The sequence below is a fragment of the Balaenoptera musculus genome, chromosome 4 (assembly GCF_009873245.2).
Source record: "Balaenoptera musculus isolate JJ_BM4_2016_0621 chromosome 4, mBalMus1.pri.v3, whole genome shotgun sequence".
NCBI classification, from domain to species: domain Eukaryota; kingdom Metazoa; phylum Chordata; class Mammalia; order Artiodactyla; family Balaenopteridae; genus Balaenoptera; species Balaenoptera musculus.
Window position 1 is genome coordinate 99,239,944 of NC_045788.1, and position 20,536 is coordinate 99,260,479.

Sequence of the window (20,536 nt, forward strand, 5' to 3'; positions counted from 1 at the left end):
ACCTCCCAACACCTCTAGCTCCCAAACAAACTTATATAGAGAGAACATCTCTGAAAATATTGAGACTTTTGGGCAGACTGAATTTGCGGTATCAAAGGCCATCCATGTAGAAATGTGTGGAACTCTGACAATCAAGTCTAGAGCTCAAGAGGGATGTCGGGTAGAGATCTGAGAGCCAAAAGATGAAGTAATAAGATTGGAAGATACTACTTTGAAAGACTGATGTTGAGGAGGGTTAAGGACTTTGAGAAACATCTACATGAAAAGTAATTTAGCCAGAAGAGAATCAGTGAAGGAAACAGAAGGGAATGGCGAGAGGCAGGAATGGAAACAAGAATGTACAATATCATAAGTGCAAATATAAAAAAGAAACTTTCTGGAAAGGAGACAAGACTTGGAAAATCAAGTGTCTCAACTGGTTAAATACAATAAGAACTAAGAAAAGGCCACTGATGTTAGCAAGAGGTCAGGGTTTCATGGAATGACTCTCACTCATTTAACAACTATGACAATCTCACTCATTTAACAACTATGACAATGTATGGCAGGCACAGTACTGGTTTTCCAATGTCTAAGGGAACCAGGAGAGAGACCGGAGTCAGATTAGAAAGCATTAAGAATTAAACAGTGATTATGACAAACTTTCATAAGAAATCTTTGAGTTAAAGGTAGCAGTAAAATGAAATGATAGCCTGAAAGGAAACCAGACCCATGAAAGGAAAAAAAATATTTTTTAAAATTTTATATATTTAGAGAGAAATAGAGGAGGCCAGTGAAGATGGAGAGATGGATGCAGTGCAAGGCGAAGTCCAAAAGAAGGTGGGAAATTAGAGACCAGTACCACTAGCAGGGGGATTTAGGGAGCTTAGCCTTGGAAGGCAGGAAGGGATGAAGAGTCCTCTGAAGCAGGCAGAAGGGAGCAGGGCATTATAACATGCCTTCCCTTTCTTTTAAGTAACAGTAGACATGAACACAGCAAGAGTCTAAGGCTGCAAGACAAGAATCTACATTCCCTATAGAGAAATAAACATAGAATATGGACTAAATATCTGGAATTTTGCCAGCTAGATACAAAAACTGATTAACATAGAAGAAATATATATTTCAGTGGAACGGTAGATGCACATGTGAGAAACAGATTCCAATGTTAGCAAAACAGCAAAATTTGTATAGCGTATAAATGATATTTTAAGAACTAAGAATCTAATTATGTCCAAAGGTAATATAAAGCTTCTACAGTCTCTAGTTGTTTGAAAAATATAATTAATTTTTTGTAGCTTAAATTTATAACAAAACAATCAATATTTTGATGTGGTATCTCAAGGTCAAATACAAAAAGAAATGCACTAAAAACATTCATTATACGTAAATCTGTTACGTTTTACACTGGAGAGGAAAAATGGTACACATTTTTCCTTATCATGGAAGGCATTATCATAAAATTCAGGTTAAGAAGATGGAAGCATGGCAAGAAATGTCACATTACAGTGGAGTGCTATGTTTCAGAAAACCATTCGTTACAAAGAAAGCAAATGCGTGTTTTATGCTAATTGCTAAATAAAAAACTTTAAATGAGACTATTTAAAATAATAAGATCATAGATATTGTTGCTAACCTTTCTTTCCCCCTAGGTATGCAGCTGACTATTGATATTATCAAAATATGTACTTTTTTGTTTTCTTTTCTTTTTTTAATTGAAGCAACAGGGATTTACTGTATAGCACAGAGAATTATACCCAATATCCGGTCATAACCTATAATGGAATATAATCTGCAAAATATAAGTATTTTTGATGCCTGGCAGCAGCAGGTCCCAGAACAACTGGGTCTGTGTAGCGAGGCTGAGGAAATCCTACCAATAATTTCCAGAAAGTAAAAAAAAAAAAAAAAATACAGTTACATGGTCCAATGAAAGTGCCATGGTGCCCTTTCTATCATGGGCTAACAAAACTGCCCAAGTATAAGTAATCCTATAGGCCTCAAACCATAAGAGAAACAGTTTCACAACATGAGCCCTGTTTACTTGGAGGCCCAAATCCCAAACTGAAATTATCCTGGGCACTCAAACCAAGATACTAAGAATGGATAGAAAAGATCATAATCATGGAGGCCCAGCCACTATATCTGCCACCACATAGACACTGAAGCCACAAAGATGTAACTTTCTGGAGCAAAACTCTGCAGGTGGAAAGCAGGACTATTGGAAATTAAAGTCTGAGGGCCAAGTGTGAAGACTAAAGGTTTCTTTCAGTGAGATTAATAGCTGAAGTGTTACATATCAGTTCCAGGCTAAGCAGACAAACAAGTAGAGACCAAGACAGGAGAAGAGAGCAGGGAAAACATGAAGGTTCTCTGAAGCTCAAGGGTGGGTGCAGAGGCAATGAGGGATTAAGAGAGAGAATGACAGGAGCTGGCAGCCAAAGCAACTTTGAAGTTTGAGATCTCAGAAGTAACATACGTACTTCCTGTGAAGCAACTCAAGAGCAAGGTTGCACGTATAGAGTTAGAAGGAAAAATCTTGAAGTAAGGCAACTCAGGACATGTAAAAACTGAGCAAGAGGGAGGAAGCTACAGAGCCCATGCAGTGGTAAACCAGCAAGCTGGCTAACGACTGGCTGAAACAGAATAGGTAGCAGGTGTTATAAAACCTGGGAGCAGGATTTAGTAGCCAAATTCACAAAGGAAGAAGAAAGGGAAGGGAAGCAAGGTGATCCTGATTTTTTTCGTTCAATAAAGTTTTTTAAAAAAATCAGATTCTGATTTTTTTTTCTTTCAAAAAAATATTTATATTGCTAACTATGATGGAGAAGGAGGGAATAAAGAATGAAAACAGCTTTATCTTTACCATATTTAAGGTCTTTGGATCTCATATAATGTTTAAGAGTCCCCATATCAGTAATGAAGAATTCAGATGACTTTCTGGTCCTTCCACCGACCAAGCTAATGTACCCAGAAATCCCTGGAAAGCACAAGCTTTCTCCTTGACTGTCATGAATCATTTAAAAAGAAAGTAACTGGGACCAAACTCCATGAATGGGAGACAGCTACCAAAACTTGATCACATACCTGGCCTCACATCCCCAAACAACACAAACATCCAATTTCTATAAAATCACTTATGACTAAAAAGAAATGTTATAAGGTTGAGTGGTTTTCCAGGATTTTTAATCACACTTTTCAGTAACTATTTGTGTAGAAGTGTACCTTATACTCTTTTCATGCTTGTCCTGTAGATGCAGGGAAAGCCAGTTCATATATGAGCTGACAAACATATCATCACATACTAATGACATGTACGAACATGTCATTAACTTCTACGCCCTCAAAAGCACTCTTAGTTGTCAGAAGCATTTGAGAAAACACAACATAAATCAAAGAAGTTCCTAGAGAAAAGAGACTGTGGAGGTCAGATGATCCAATTTACAGATTAGAAAACCAAGGCACAAAGAAGTTAAATGCCTCAGCTGAAGGCCTCACAGTTGGTTAGTGGCTAGGCTGGGGTAAGAGCACCACTGCCTCAAGTCTCTCCTCAGTCCTCTCCCCCTACCCACACCCCAAGATGCAAATGTCCAGTAGAGCTGGGCTGGAGTTCCACATAAAATAATAAGACTTTATGCTCTTTCTGAAATGGAAAATGAGATGACAGAATCTAAATGAATAAGAAACAGCAGAAACTAAGAAACATATTTGCTTGATATAAAATAATATTAATTTAAAACTATACCTTTACTGCTTCTGATGAAAGTACATTTTCCTTTTTCTGACTTGTGCTCATGGGCTCATTTTCAACACTGAAAAATAAAAACCACAGTTTCTTTTGAAATTAAAAGAGAATTACTAAAATCATACAGTTTCTGTGTTTAATGAAAAAACCGAAAGGTCCTTTATATCTGCCATGCTCAAAAGATTCATATACAAAGTGTTATACTAAGAAGATGTTGATAGGAGTCTCTACACTTGAAACACACATTTGAAAATGCTCATCCAGGCTCCAGACATTTTTGTGAGTCCATTCTGCGCTGTATTTTCTTATGCTGATGACCAGCATCACACTAATGATGCACCTGAACAAAGGAGCACCAGTGTACAGCTATCATAATCTTGGAAAGTGTTACCTTTCTTTGATTTTATCTGTATTAAGGTTCTCCACAGTCTAATCTTTTTTTAATGCCTATGCTGAGTGTTATTTGGAATATATTTCTACTCAGCAAATTTTTATAAATGTATAGGGTCATCTAGCGAATTCTGGGGATATTCAAAATAGATGCAGGTTTATCTAACCCCGAATGTGTCCCAGATGGCCCCTTAAAATTCTGATTTTCCAGATAGTCACTTCTAATTGTCCTGTCTGGAATACCTTCACAGATGCCTTATGAGATGTCACAATAACCTATTTTGCCTATTAGGCACACATACATTTTTGATCTAAATATTTATGTCTCTATGTTTACATATTATTTTCTTTTCATACTTTGATAATCCTAGACAAATTGAGTAGCTCTACTCTAAAGGTTATCATGACACTCTACCATGTGCTGGGGATTGTGCGAGGCCTTGAGGATTTAAGAAGGAGTAGGTCAGGGTCTTTGTAAAAAGTCTAGTAGGGGAGACTGATACACAAACAAACAAATAATACAACTTGATACAAGTTATAACTGCTGAATGAAAGAAGTGCCGTGGAGCACAGAGGAAACAGGAGGCAGTGATTCTGCCTGCTCAGTCAAGTGCCCACAGAGGACGTACAAAGGCAGGAGGTGATAGAGAATACGGTATTTTGGGGAAACCGTGTTCTGTTTGTTTGATTTTAATATAAGACTGGAGCACAGGGGACTTCCCTGGTGGCGCAGTGGTTAAGAATCCGCCTGCCAATGCAGGGGACACGGGTTCGAGCCCTGGTCCGGGAAGATCCCACATGCCGCGGAGCAACTAAGCCCGTGTGCCACAACTACTGAGCCCGCGTGTTACAACTACTGAAGCCCGCGCGCCTAGAACCCGTGCTCCGCAACGAGAGAAGCCACTGCAATGAGAAGCCTGCGTACCACAACGAAGAGTAGCCCCCGCTCGCCCCAACTAGAGAAAGCCTGAGCAGCAACGAAGACCGAACGCAGCCAAAAATAAATAAATTAAAAAAAAAAAAAAAAAAAAAAAGACTGGAGCACAGGATCTTGTTGACAGGCAGAGGTGATCCTGCTAAAGATGAGAATGAGACCAGAGGACCCGTTGCAGAATGTGAGAAGCACTGGGAAGCCTTCAGGCAGGAGCATGACTGGGTGGAGAAAAACATATGGAATCGTGGTGACTGGCGGGAGGGAATGGAAAGGAGGAGGGGTCAATAGCTCACATCAGATGCAAAGAGAGGCCACATTTGTGCTACTTAGAGTTTCTATCCATACAATCCAGTGCACTTGAGCAGACGATCCAGGCAACGAATGATAATGATAAAAAAAACCAAAAAACAGAAGGGAGAAATAAAAAGATCATGAACACCTGGAAAATATAATGGATTAAAATTTCATTTAGTCTCAGACTCTATGCAGGAATACAAGGACCAACAAGATACAGCCATGCTCTTAAGCCTTTTAAATGCCAATAGGAAAAAGCAAGCATGTAAATAAGATAAATATGTGAGCTATGTGTTTAACACATGGAAATTCCATCAGAAAAAACAGGAACAAAAGTAGAAAAAATAATGTACAACACAGAATTGTAACCTATATACATGTACATGTCTATAAAATAAGAATGTTTCAGATAGTTAATATTTTAAACGTGAGTGGGTTCTTATCTCTTTTTTCCTATTTTACTAGGCTAATCTTTTGCCACAAGGTTATTTACAATTCAGGTTTTTTAAATTAAATGTCAATTAATACTTGTCTATTTAAGCTCAAATCAAGGAAAAGAGACTGGCAAAATACACATAAAAAGAGCATGATATAAAAATTTGGAGTATAATCATGAATACTACTGATTATGGTGATTTTATAAGTGTATTCTCTAACTACAATCTATTTTGAATGACCTAAAAACTATCTAAACATACAATAGGCATTTTAGTATCCTAGTTCTTGCTTCAAGATTTCTGAAAGTACACTTATTTAGAGTGTTTACAGGGTATTCTATAAACTTACTGCCTTAGTGAAATTGTAAATGAAAATGGTAAAAGTGTCTTTTCCAATACAAAAACTCTGCAGAAAATGCAGCCTGGTGTCCATGGGATTTAAGGCAGAACTCAGTATTTTCAAGTAGCTATAATCATTTCCACACTATAAACACACACAAAATACCAAAAAAACACAGTTGTAAGTCAGCACATAAGTATTTTGCATTGCGCAAACAACTGAAGAATTTAAAGCTGAAATCACCAAAAGAAGTAATACTTGACACTTCGTAAAACTTTCTGAAACTTATATCCTATGCTTATGTTTCACTAATCTTACTGCTAAATCAAAATTTTAAAATGTGTTGAGTTTTAAAACAAACAATATTTTAAAATTTGGGGTTAAGTATAAAAATGCTTCAGATAAGCTTTCCCCACTTCCTTCCCAGATTACTAGAGTCCCTTCTTCATTCGTCTCTGACATCTTCAGGATCACTCTGCTTCAATCCATTCTTCCTGGTCAAAGTGATCGTTAATCTGACCATGACACTCTTCTGTTCGAAAACTCCTTCAATAAATCTCCATCAGCTGATGAATAAAATGAAGAGTCCTTGATATAGATATAGAAAGTTATTCACTTCCTGGCCGCAGACACACCTGTCACATAGAACTAATTCCCATTCTCAGAATGCACCAAATTCACATGCCAGCAAACCACTTTCTTCTCCTGCCTGCAACATCCTTCCCCACCCTGTCTAACTCTTAATCCTTTACAATTTAGTTCTAGCTTAACCTGTATTTTTTTTAAATAAATTTATTCATTTATTTATTTATTTTTGGCTCTGTTGGGTCTTCGTTGCTGGGAGTGGGCTTTCTCCAGTTGCTGAGAGCGGGGGCTACCCTTCGTTGTGGTGCGTGGGCTTCTCACTGCAGTGGCTTCTCCTCTTGCAGAGCACAGGCTCTAGGGGCGCGGGCTTCAGTAGTTGTAGCACGCGGGCTCAGTAGTTGTGGCTCGCAGGCTCTAGAGTGCAGGCTCAGTAGTTGTGGCGCACAGGCTTAGTTGCTCTGCGGCATGTGGGATCTTCTCGGACCAGGGCTCAAACCCCTGTCCCCTGCATTGGCAGGCAGATTCTTAACCACTGCACCACGAGGGAAGTCCATTAACCTGTATTTTTTGTGCTCCCACTGCGCTCAGTGATACCCCTCATACGTTTCTGCTGGTAATGACTGGGTGGTTGTCCATTTGGCTAACTAGAACTTGAACTCATTTAACTCAGGAACGGTATCATTCATGGCTGTATCCCAGAGCCTAGCATCGTGCCTGACAGTGTGAAGGCACTCAAATATTGTTTGTTAAATGAATTTTTAAAATAACTGATATTAAACAGTCTCCAGTTATGTGTGCTTAATCAGAAAACACTATTCCATTGGGAACAATGGAATACTACACATTAGTCTTTTTTCCTTAATGAAATACTAGTATAAGTCTCTTGAGAGCATGTACCATCCACTCTCATCCTGCATCATCTTTCTCTAAAGTTATAAAGAGGGGAGTAGGGCTGTGAGAAGAAAATTACTCAATAGGAACAAGGGTATTTTCAATTGATTTACAAACAAAACACAAAAAAAATAGAATCTATAAAGACACTCAAAACGCTGCATACTTAGATGTCAACTTAGGAGAAGAAGAAGAAACATTAACAGAAAAGTCTCGAAAGGCTTGGAGTGGTACTCTCAGACTCTCAAAAATACAAGAGAAAGAGAAACATTTCGAATTCAGATGATCTCAAACGTTAAGAAAGACGACAAGCCTTTCCTATTGTTCTTTCACAATTTAACCCCCTTTGGGACCCAGGAATTATTTCAATAGTAGTATTTTTAGAAAGCACACATTCTGCTCATGGCAGGGGGTTAGGGGCAGTAATCATAATCACACATAGGCACAAATAAGACTACCTTGAATTTTAATAGCCTCATCTTACTTAGCTAACAGAACTCTGGAAATTACTCTTTCAAAATGGTCCAGATAAATATCAAGGTCAAAGTGACACAGAAGCTCCTCATTTTTGAAGCAAACATATTTAGACCATGTCTGAAAACCAGGAATCCAACTTACAGTCATTAAGCAACCACTTACTCTATGCCAGACGTAAAACAAAACAAAACGGATGTAGGTCTGTTTCAGGGATGGCACCTTAGGGACAAAAGCCACTTCAGTCAAAATGCTTCTTTCTGGATCTGATTTTTTCAAATATGTACATTGGAAGTGTCAGATGAGCACTCTGCCAGATCTAAAATCCCATGTGATCCTTCAATAAGCAGAGCGAGTGGAAAAAGGAGCAGGGAGACTAACCTGGAGGCTTCTGTGGTAAAGGAAGAAAAAGACTGTGACCAAGAAACCAACTCAGTCAAAACTGATATCAGGGCATTACAACAAGGAGGCAGAAACTTCTACTGTCCCTTATTTCAAAGTGACTGAGGCCAACCCGGGGTCTGTCCTCTATTCCCTTGGGCTGCTCCGTCTCATCCCTCACTTGGGTCCTTAAACATAGTTACCCTCACACCTTCCAAGGGGTCTGCTCATTCCCTTGTGGCATCTACACTACCTTGGGGATCTTAGAAACACATCTTCACATGACAAGCTCTAGAGTTCTCTTTGCTCACTGCTATACTGCAGGTACAGTATGGATTAGACTGACTTTTGTGCACTGGCCTGGGATCCCACCCAGCATCTCCAACCCTGCTTCTATGGGAATAAAGACAGTTCCACACCGACAATTTCCAAACAACCATCTGGAAAACTGTCCATTCATAAACAGTGACTGCTAGCAGTAGAGTAGTACTTGTATTTTTTTTTTTTAATGACTATTAACAGAATATAAAACAGGTGGTTATGGCTATTTCTGGGTTTCAAATTAAAAGGTAACAAAATGCTGCACTTTTAAGACAAACAGCATGTATTTTAGCCCAAACATGTGGCGTCTGAATTTCAGAACTCTTTGGAGAGAAACTGGGAGCAAGGAGGAGAGGTAACAGACATGATTATGAAGCTTCACGGCTTTGCAGTCTTAGAGCTTCTGACAGTCCCTTCCCCATAATGTCAACCCTCTCCTATAATTTATGTATCCACCTTGAAGCTTATTTACTTCCTGTTCCCATCACATGCTCCCAAAACAAGACCCATAATTACAGTTTAATCACAGGCTATAGAGAATCTCAGTCTGTTTGATGTGACCTGAGCTGTCCATCTACACATGACATCAGCAACTGCTCTATTCTCCCAAAGTCTTCTTCCTCATACCCTTCAGATTCTGAACATTCGTGACCCACCTCACAAGAATCAATACCCCTCCGCAACTAAGACCAGGTGCAACAAATAAATAAATAATTATTAAAAAAAAAAAAGAGGGCTTCTCTGGTGGCGCAGTGGTTGAGAATCTGCCTGCCAATGCAGGGGACACGGGTTCGAGCCCTGGTCTGGGAAGATCCCACATGCCGCGGAGCAGCTGGGCCCGTGAGCCACAACTACTGAGCCTGCGCGTCTGGAGCTTGTGCTCTGCAACAAGAGAGGCTGCGATAATGAGAGGCCCGCGCACCGCGATGAAGAGTGGCCCCCGCTTGCCGCAACTAGAGAGAGCCCTCGCACAGAAATGAAGACCCAACACAACCATAAATAAATAAATAAATAAAAATTAAAAAGAAAAAGAGAGTAATAAGATATCTTAAAAAAAAAAAACAAAGAATCAATACCCTGAACCTTTGCTGTGACATGAACTCAAAGCAGTATTCTAGCTGCTGTCTAAAATGGGACACCCATTCGTGTGTGTACCATTCAACAAACTGTCCTGAGGGAGGAGCACTGGAGATCCAAGGACAGGTGAGACTGGGTCTTCCCAGAGCCGACCAAGGCTGACCTTGCCTCCAGCTCAAATTCTTCCTCCTCTGTCAATTCTTCTGGATACCAATAAGCGGATAAACTGTGTGAGAATATACAAACATACAAATACATATAAACCCATGCCCCAGTGATTACTTTTTTTAAAAAAAGTAATCTCATCATCTCAACTCCTTACCAAGACCTACCTCATCTGGCCCCTGGCTCCCTTCCATTCTGTTGTCTCTGCCTATTCTGGCATCTGTGCCAACATGGTCCTGCCCCAGAACCTTGAAACTGGCTCTTCGCTCTTCCTGGAAAGACCTTTCCTCTGATTTGCTCATGTCCTTACTTCCAAATATCATGCAGGTCTTGGGTCAAATGTTACCCAATAGAGAGGCCTTTCATGACCATCCTCTCTGTACCTTATTACAGACTCACTACTTCCATCATGTCCTCTTCCCTCACCCGGCTTTATTTTACTTCAAAGCACATTATATATAAATCTATATAACTTTCCCATTGGAATACAAACCCTCTGTAAGCAGAGACACATTTAGATATTCAAACTAGATTCTGAAAAGTAATGACCCATCTAAGATTTTTTAAAGGGTTAAAATTATCTTTATAATTTGTAAAAGTATATGTACTATTGTAGAAAATGACAAAGCACCATTGTTAAGTGAAAAAAAAATTCAGGCTTCAAAATCCTGAAGAGAATTTTTACTTTTTCTAAAAATATGTATACATGTAGACATGCACATAGGAAATGATCTAGAAGAAGAGTGCTCGTCTCTGGGTGGATAGGGTTATGTATGAGTTGTGCTTTTTTTCTTTTTGATTTCTTATAATTTCATAGCTGTTTTAGAAAAGCATATATTACTATCTAAAGGAAGAAAGAACAAGTATTGTAGTTGATTTTAAAACACAAAAACAAGTTAGTGAAAAAATGCTAGCAAATTTTAAGTAGACAAATAACTAAATACTAACAGTACAAATATTTCATAATGGCAATTTCTTTGTATCATAATAAACACAACATTGCCAAATAAGATCCCTATCTGCCTACCTAGAACAATGGAACAATCAAAATTATTACCATACATATTTTCAGCTTTGACTGAAATACAGCACAATGCCACCCCTCCAGCCAGGGTATGATCCTTTGTGCTTCGACAACGAAGACAATAAAAGGCTGAGAGTTTACATCTCACCCAACCTATTCCCAGTTATCAAAATTTAAAATTCAAAGTATTTCATTCCTTGCCATAAGAAGCATGGAAGTTATAAAAAATTATGATCTGCCACTAAGGGTAGCATCCATGTTTTGTATAAATTTTAGTACAAAGAGCAAAGCAGAAATTTCTAACATATCATGTAGAAATCACACAAAATTAGTATTTGTGAGAGCATTCAAATACCATTTTCATGTCATTTCTGGCACTACCATTTGTGCTACTTGCCATAAAGAACACATAAAAGATGTGCTCCTTCAAAAGCATGTTGTACTACTCTAAACAAAACTGTATTTTATATACATGGAAAGGTTGACTTTTGATTTAATACCAAAATTATAACACTTATTTTGGCTGAATGAATAAAGGGAAGTGGGAAGAGGTGTAAAATAGCTAAGTCCTCATCTACCATCACCAGAAATTAATATAAACTGTCTAAAGTTTACAAATCAAGAAAGAATAGTAAATAGACACATGTACAGAAAGGCCAGAAGAAACAGCTTAAACGAGATTAAAACTGTTTCCTCTAAGAAGAGAGTCTCAAGAATGGGCCTACACCTGTTAAATGCTCCACAGCCCCGTGAGACACCTTGGTACTTATTTTAAGAGGAAAAGAAAGATTTGTGCTATGTCTGCCTTTCCCACAAAACTGCAGGAGTGTTTTGAACCAAAGACCATGCTGCACTGGATTCCCATAGGCTAGTACAGGGCCTGGCACAAGTGGTACCAAATGAATTCTTGTTAAAACATTGGTGAGGTTTTCAAATCAACTGATGAAAATGTTAGAACTACAGAGAGGAAATACCCAATGCATATTCATATGTAACCTTTCCAGTAAAACAAAAGTCTTCCTAATCTATAAGGCATACTTCTTTATTTTGTACACATCTATTATCCTATGGAGTTTTGGCTGGCATGGTAAAGCTGGAAGAGACCTTAGCAATGAGGTCCACCTCCCTCGCTTTATAATCAAAGACAGAGAGCTAATGAATTGCCCAGAGTCACACTGCTACTTAAAGCAGATGATTTAGGTGATCTCACAAAAATGAGTTGATATTTTTGATGCTCTGTTAACTCCACCCAGTTTCACATTGCAAATTAATAATGCATAAGCCTTCCTCATACCTGTAGAAAGTATCAAAATATCTAATTATTCTGCATTATAAATATTCCATTTACTTATAGCCTTAATCATAACTTTTCTCACTTGAACACGTTAATGGAGTTCATTCTTTCTTTGGAGAATTTTTGCCAACTCAGGATTATAAATTCTCTCTCTTTTTTCCTCTTTTATACAGAGATATTCACTAGGTCATAACCAGTCTTTTTTTTTCTGAAATAGATAATTCACATAATTGTTTTTAAGTATAAGAAGGTCTAAAATGAAAATTCTCCCTCCTGTTCCTCATTAATTCACCCAGTCTCTCATCCTCCCTAAGTAGTTAACACAACACTGGTAACAGACTTTTTTCATACTTCCCCATTTTCATATGCAAACAGGAGCATATTATACACAGTGGTTTGTATCTTGCTTTTTTAATTTTTTTACTTAATGTATCTAAGAGACATTTTCTTATCAGTACATAAAAAGCTTTATCATTCTTTTTGACAGCTGTGTAATATTCCACTACATGGATATACCACGATTTACCAATTAGTCCACTACTGATGGGATTACACTTTATTTTTCATCTTTTGCTAATTAAAACAACACTGCAATGACTAAACTTGTAGAGGCAACTTTTGGCCTGTTTGCAAACTGTATACAGCCAATGGAATTCCTAGAAGGGAACTGTTAAATCAGAGTATCTGAATGTATAATACTGATAGAACTTGTCAAATTGCCCTCCAAAGTGGCGTATCAATTTACACTCCCTCTAGTAGTGTATGAGAGTTCCTGCCAACAAACTCAAGTTTTGATTATCAAACAGGTGGAATATGGTATCTTGCTAGTCGTAATTTGTATCTTTTTCGAAGGAGATGATTGACTCTTTTTATGTGTTCAAATATAAATTTATAAGTTGTATAAGTGTATATATTTTCCTCTCTCAACTGCCAGGACCATAAATTCTTTATTGTACAGAGCACTGACCCAGGCCATCTGGGCAGACATCCAGCTGCATGCCATTGTTTTTTATTTCCATTCAATACCATTTTCTAAGGCCTGCCTTCTGTTTGGGTCTTCCCAGGTTAAGCAGGGGATGTAGTCACATAATGCTGTAGGCTTTGAATTCAGGAAGGAGAATTCGACTCCTTACTCTACCACAAGATGTTGACACTTTTGATTAGTTATTGGACCTCCCCAAGCCTTAAATTACGTTATCTGTAAAATGGAGTAAAGATTCCTCACTCACAAGGTTGCTTTGAGGATTAAGTGAATGTATATGTTTAAAGCCCCAAGCATAGGGCTTGGATCTTATTAGGGCCTCAATTAAGGGTGATTTAGGTTTTTGTTTTTTTTGAATTTTTGAATTTTTGAATTTTACTTATTTTTTATACAGCAGGTTATTATCTATTTCATACATATTAGTTATCTATTTCATTACATATTTCATTCATGTATATATATTTCAATCCCAATCTCCCGGTTAAGGGTGGTTTAGTTTTGTCATCATTAATCTGTCAGGCAAAAAGAAACACTTGACTAAGCAAACAGTTGTTTCTGGCTGCTTTGGGATATTTCCAATTACATACCCCCAGGGGTTAAACACTGAGAGGTAATCCTGCTGGAGTTGTACCAGTACTTGGCCTTCACAACTGCCAAATAAACAGTAAGAATTAGTTATTTCTGGTCACAAAACTTCAACTTATTTCTCTATCAACACCAAGCCATTTTGCATAAGGATCTCCGCTTACTTGGAATGCTGATTTTTGAAAGGATGCGCTTTTCTGCCTCCATGTAAGACTTGCTGAGTCAAGGAGGAGCAGGTGGGACTGAGGGAAAGCACTTCCATCCCTGCTGGTATAGTTACTGCCACACCTCCCCACTAGTCTGCCTTGGCCAAGGCTGCTCATCAAACCACGCTCAGAGAGAAGGTCAGAGCAGCGAGAGGACACTTCGTATGAGAAAGTCTTCATACCACGTCTGACCCTCATGATACAGTACGTGCGTTCTGAACCACATGTCACACGCCCCAAATACATGTTTGGCACATAATGAGCTCATCTGGAAAACAGAGACATACATGTTTATCTCCTCCATTAATTTAGGAACTCTCTGAGGGCAGTTTTGGTCTTTCATTCATCTTTGTATCCCACTCCTTAGCAACATACTTGACAAGTAGCAGTCACTCAAATTTATGGAATGAACAGACTAAAAAAATATAAGACTCTAACTTTTACTTCATGCTGATACTCTCTTTTCGGTAGAGAGCCTGGATTACTTTCCTGAGTTTCAATTTATGTCAACCTATGTTTTCTTACTACCACAGTTGTACTGGCATTTCTGGTATATCTGCATGTCAGTGTATTTCATCAAAACTCTGGTTAGGAAACAAAATATTTTACTGAGGGAGTATTATTTTCCTCTTACTTTACAGAATGTGCTATTATCCTTTTTACATATTTTCCACTGAGATGAAAAAAAAACCCCAAAAATGTTTGCTTAATCAGAACTTTCAAAGTTAGAAGTGCTGATTAAATTTACTGCAGGCCAATTTGAGGTACACTTGCAACTTGAACCCGTTTACAGTGTACAATTGAGTTAGCTTTCAAGGAGTTTCCTCAGCAAGAAACAGAATCCCCAAGGTAGACATCTGGCAGACACCCTGTTAAGCCCAAAAGTCAGAAATCTCACTTGAAAAAAAGTATGGTTTCAACACCATAAAACAGTCTATATTTCTACTCCACTGCCATAGGTAGGTTCTGTGCTTTCCATTAACCTGGAAGCTCAAGATTCTCACAAAATACACAGGGCTGAGGACTTCTGGAATTTTCCAGTCATCTTTATTGCTGCAGGCATGAACTACAGATGTGGTCCTTCAACACCACATAGGTATCTCTTATTCCACTAAACTAGTTACCAATTATTCTCTATAGTGCTTTCAAATCAATGAAAATGCAATCATGATAAAAATTCGGAGAACAAAGCTCCTTTTCCTTACATAACTGATGCTGTGGTCAACATTTAACTTGAAGGCCAACAGTTCTCATGCTGGTATCAGGGGCATTATTGACATTTTTTATGAGACTATCTCCTGCACTACATCCCATTAGCATCCTGGCTCTACCCATTTATCAATCACACTCAGCCATGGTGAAAAGCAAATATTCTCTGAACTTTAAATCAATAGCCAAACACTCTGTCTAGAGAGCTTTATGGTGCCCCCATGTTTCAAAATGCCCACCGTAAGGGTACGAGTGTACTAACCCTCGCTTAAAGCCAGTAATAAGTGCTTTAATGCTCCTCAACAGAGATTCACTCCCTCACCTGAGCTAGGTAAAGGGGACACCAAGATGAGGCACAGCCCTGCCTTGGGTCTAGTGATCCTGTCTTACCTTCTATCAATAGCACTATATTGGGATGCTCAAAGGAACAGCCAAAAAGAGTATATGTGAAATGGGCCACAGCGTTACCCATTCTGGAATAAAGGAAGGAAAGGTCCAACTGACTTACATATTCAGATGTATTTTGAAGGAGCATAGTTCAGCAGGGTGGTGGGCAGAATGGTGTGGAAAAAGAATCAGAGCTTCTGAGTCTGAGAGACCCAATTTCAAATCTCACCCCTGAAACTTACTCCTGTCATGATTTGGAGTAAATTGTTCTCCACTGGCAGTGCTATCACTCTCCCTGCCACCCACCTGGGTGGAGGTGTTTTGAGTTCTCCCAATGACTGGAGGATGCAACTGGCAATTAGTGGGCGGGGCTACAGATGCCAAATGTCCTGCAAAGGACAGGAGAGCCCAGTTCAACAAAGAATTGTTCCACCCAAGATGCCAACAGTGTCCACACCTAAGAACCTTATCATCCTCAGTTTGCTCAACTGTCAGAATAGTGATAAGCATACCAACCTTCCAGGCTGAGAGTGATGTTTAAATGAGACAATGCAAGTAAAAGTACCCAGCCCAGGAGGAAGTGCACAGTGGGCCCCTGATAAATGCTGCTCTCGCCTTACTATCTCCCTCCCGAGTTTACGAACATTGTACAGAGCTCATTTTAAACACGTCCATCATGTGTGATATAGCAAAGAAACAAAACTGAGCAATCATCTTCTCAAAGTGGGGAAAATTAGAAGGCAGGTATCCTCCAAATTTCAGTTTAGCAGTATCTGTTTAAAAGACCTTCACAAAAATTCTCTAAGCTTTAAATCGAGAGCCAAACACTCTTTGTGGCCCAGCGCTAATCTAGCTTTCTTAACGCCTCTTTCACTCTGCCCCACTAATGTATACAGCCCCGAAGAGATCATAACCTCTGAAGGCCTTTGCTCAGCCTAGAAGACCCACTCCCTGTTTCTCTCTTTGTGGCGAAATTCTCTACCTGTGGAAAACACCAGTGCCTTGAAAGCCCAGGTAAAACCACCTCCACCATGAAGCCCTCCCTGCTCTCCCCTATCACTTCTAATGAGTCCATTCATTGCATGCTCATAAACTGGGCTAAACATTAGAGCAGTGAATTGAATTCAGTTGCAGTTTTCATCTCTATAAAACCTAAAACAAATTAATATAAACACTTCCTGGATCTGGTCAACCACCCAAGACATAAGTACTGAAATGTAATTCCATTGCCAACACCTGAATTCCCATATACAACAGTGTTGATGCAAACAGGCCTTCTTTAACTGCTGAAGGTTAATGAGAACAGCAGTGAACACAATATAAAAATGATGTGTTCACAGCAAATGATGCCCAAATAAATTACAGCACACCATAAAAGCAAAAGTTTTCCTATGGTTCAAATAGGGAAATATTGGACAACCTGAATCATGGCATGGTACACAGTGCTACAGTCCTAGCAACCCCCAAAAAACTTGTGTTTGTCCCAGTTGGTACCATATGCATTTTGTGAGTAGCCAAAAAACAGCTGTTAGGATAATGCTGTAAATTTTACTTGTATTGGTCTTGTGGTTACGTTTGTGTTTAATTTTTAATTCTGTTCTTAAGAAATTGTTAAGGAATTCTGTTCTTAAGGAATTTATGTCCCATTTGTATTTGTACACACACAAGTTACGTCACAAAATTCATGTAAGCCAACACTGGAAGTGCAGAAACAGAGACTATACAACCCAAGTTTGAGAGAATGCATTTTGTTTTGAGTACATGGAAAAGTCAGAATGCAGAGATTAATCCTTAATGTATGTTAAGGGGGCTCAGAGTTGCAGGCACTGCATAGGACTTAATACTTGTTCATTAACTGAAAAGCAGCTGTGTGACTTTGGGGAAGTTTCTTTAACTGTTTCTCATAGTAAAATGAAAATACTGATTGTACAGGTCTGTCCAACCTCAAAGTGTAATATTATTAAAAGTACTCTGTCAATTGTAATGTGCCAGACACACCATAGATGGTAGGATGACTGTTTTCAAGTGGTCTTCTTCCCTTCTCCCAGTTCCTTGAGAGAAAGGACCTTTTTCTCAGTCATCTTTACATCCCTGCCACACCAAGCCCCTCGTGTCTGAACAGACTCCTCTGCATCTAAAATCACCAGTACAAAAGGTAAACCAGCCTCCCACTAAAACCAAAAGTTCTTACTGCCTCTAAAATAAACAGCCAAAACCCCCTTCATTTTGAAATAAGATCACAGTGACAAATCGCAATTCTGTTTCCAATCTTGTTAACACCAGGGTGTTGTGTTACTAGGACATTGTTTCCATTTGTTTCATTAAACTTTCAATAAAGGCTTTGTGTCTGTTTCTATCCTTGAAAAGAAAGATTTAAATTCATTTAAAAGGTAAAACACCCACACAAAGGATTATCTGCTATCCCCTTAACATCTGGCAAGTTCTAAAAAAGATGAGGACACAATTAGTGTTCATATAAGCACAATTAAATTTCTCATTGTCAAAAAGCCACAGTGGGTGCCTCTCTGGAGATGAGAATGGAGAAGTGGTAAGGAGACAAGAGACAAGTTGCTGTAGTGGTTAGCTCCAGAGAGAAAAGAGATTTGAGAAGTGCCTAAAAAGCCAAAATAGGGCAGGGCAGCAGGCAGGGTTTCAGGACAATTCTGATATAAACCTGAAATTGGCCTGCTTGTTCCCTGCTAACACTGACACAAGTTTCCAACTTTTGCTGAGTCTACTTGGGATTTCTTTTAAACACTGCCTCCATATTACCCAAGACTGTTAGTGCTGTTACAGTGATGGCAGGCACCACAGGCTGTCTGCCCACACCAGCATTCTGACATTCTGGTTGAGTCCTGTCAGACTTCAAAACTATTTTTAACTACTGTATTAACTCTGAATTTTAAATTTTCTCTTAATAGGGCAATAATAGCTGAAGCTTCCCAGGAGAAGTTTTCCAAATATTATAGGAGCTTTCTTGGAAAGATGTGGCATTTTATTAACAGATGGTCATAATGGAAATGTTTCACAAATAGGGAAACTGAGGAACATATAAACGACTAGAATCAAACCACAAGACCTGAATGAATATTGATGGAATCAGCTCAGTTACAGTTGTTTCCTATCCATTTTTCTTTGAAGCCCTCCACGAATCCTTTAACATCTGAAGTAAACACAGCTTTCTGGAGAGCGTCCTTTCAATCACATGAGTGACCTTCTAGTGCAAATTGGGGGAAGACGGAGCCGTAAGCCTCTCTTGCCATCAAAAGTTTAAAACAGCGAGTTGTATATCACTTAACCCCTCTTCCTCCGGACAGATGAAAGGACTCAGGAATAGGTAGTTTTATTATACATGAATTTTTTTTTTTAATTTTCGATTTTACAGCAGCAGGTGAAGAAGGAAAAAAAGACTGCAGAGAAGGGGCAAGTTTTCATTACTGAAACCAAGACAGCTCGAGTCCTGGTTTCTGGAATCTGTCTGGGAACTTGAGGCAGATGTTTCCGAAGAGACATGGGAGAGAAGGGCGGCATCATTTAAATGTCAGGCAATGGTAAATAAGCCTAGCGAGGGTTTTACATTTTGATGGAGTCTTGGGAACTCAACATCACCATTCTTTTTTTAAAAAAAAAAAAATCATTTTGAGAAACTATGAATAAAATGGCAAAATCCCAGCCAAGGGGGTGGCGCTCCAAAGCGTTACCTTTCCCACAGAAGTGTTTTTAGGATCGCGCCCTCTTTGCCCTGGCGGATGGTTCGGCTCACAACTGTTTCCCATTACTGTCGGCAGGACGCCGGGGGACTCGCTTTTGCCGCAGAACTTGGAGAACAGACGCGACTGTGGGACGGGAACCGAATCACATCCGGGGAGGGGAGGTGGGGAGGCAGAGCGCCCCGCGGGCTGGCCCGGCCTCGGGTCACGAACTTCACCCGGATTTAACAAACCAAGCGATGCGGCACGAGAACTGGACGAGAAGGACGAAACTTGAGTAATGGAGGAAGAACAGAAAGTGACGAGCGCAGCCTGGCCGAGAGCGGCTGGCTGCGGGCACCGGGGCCAGGAGACCCCCGTCCCGCGAGTCGGCGCAGGGCCCCCCGACGTCCCCCCCGGAGCTCCCACCTGGCTGCGCCCCGGCCCGGCGCGGGCGGCTGGCTTGTCCCCGGCCTCTCCTCCTCTTCCTCTTCCTTGTCCCGGGAAGGGCTTCGGGGAGCGAAGAACCGGGAGAAGCTGTGCCAGGGGGCGCCGCCCCTCCTCCGGCCGCCGGACATCTCCCCGGCGCGGCAGCCGGTCCGCGGCCGTTCCCGGGGAACGCGCGAGACGGTGTCCTGCGCCCTGAGACCGGCGCCGCGGGACCCGGCGAGAGCAGGACTGACTCGGCGCGGGCGGGCGGGCGGCGCGACTCAGACCATCTCGGGCAGGAGAAGCGCGGGCGCTATGCGCTCCCAGCGCGGCTACTTCTCGCTCTGTGCGGCGGCTCCTCCTCCTGCCCCCAGCCCGCCCGCCCCCGGGAGGAGCCAGAGGCCGCGGCACCGCCCCGAGCCCGGGACCCGCCGCCGTCCGCCACCGCCGGCCGGGTCCTCGCTGCCGGCGCTGGCCTGAGACCCGGCGGGACGCGCAACCCCGCTACGCCGGGCTTTGGGCTTCCCGCCCAAACGGCCTCCAGCCCGTTTGTCTTTTCGCTCAAATTTTCCTTCCTATTACTGATTTGTTTTTCTATCCTCCAGCCAATGGACGGAACAGTTTTCAGACTTTTGAAAGAAGTTCATGAACTAAAGTTTGTGAACACACCTGGTAAACTGCGGTACGAGAATGGCCTTGGCTGCCTTTCAGCTAACGA

At 40.4% G+C, this 20,536-nt stretch overlaps 1 protein-coding gene across 4 annotated transcripts in view; it reads right to left on the reverse strand.

Moving 5' to 3' along the window:
• Positions 1–20,158, reverse strand: part of CRYBG3 (crystallin beta-gamma domain containing 3) — a 112,041-nt gene extending 91,883 nt beyond the window's left edge. For 2 of the 4 annotated variants that reach the window (XR_005019656.1, XM_036849907.1), the window contains exons 1-2: positions 19,819–20,158; positions 3,725–3,791 (exon numbers count right to left, since the gene is read on the reverse strand). Coding sequence is in view for 3 of the 4 variants with exons in the window: in XM_036849907.1 (XP_036705802.1) it covers positions 3,725–3,791; positions 19,819–19,967 (216 nt within the window). In the remaining variant the exon portion in view is untranslated. Of the gene's footprint in view, positions 1–3,724; positions 3,792–19,401 lie in introns of all 4 variants that reach the window. The other 2 variants (XM_036849910.1, XM_036849909.1) reach the window with 2 other exon arrangements.
• Between the last annotated feature and the right edge of the window lie 378 nt (positions 20,159–20,536).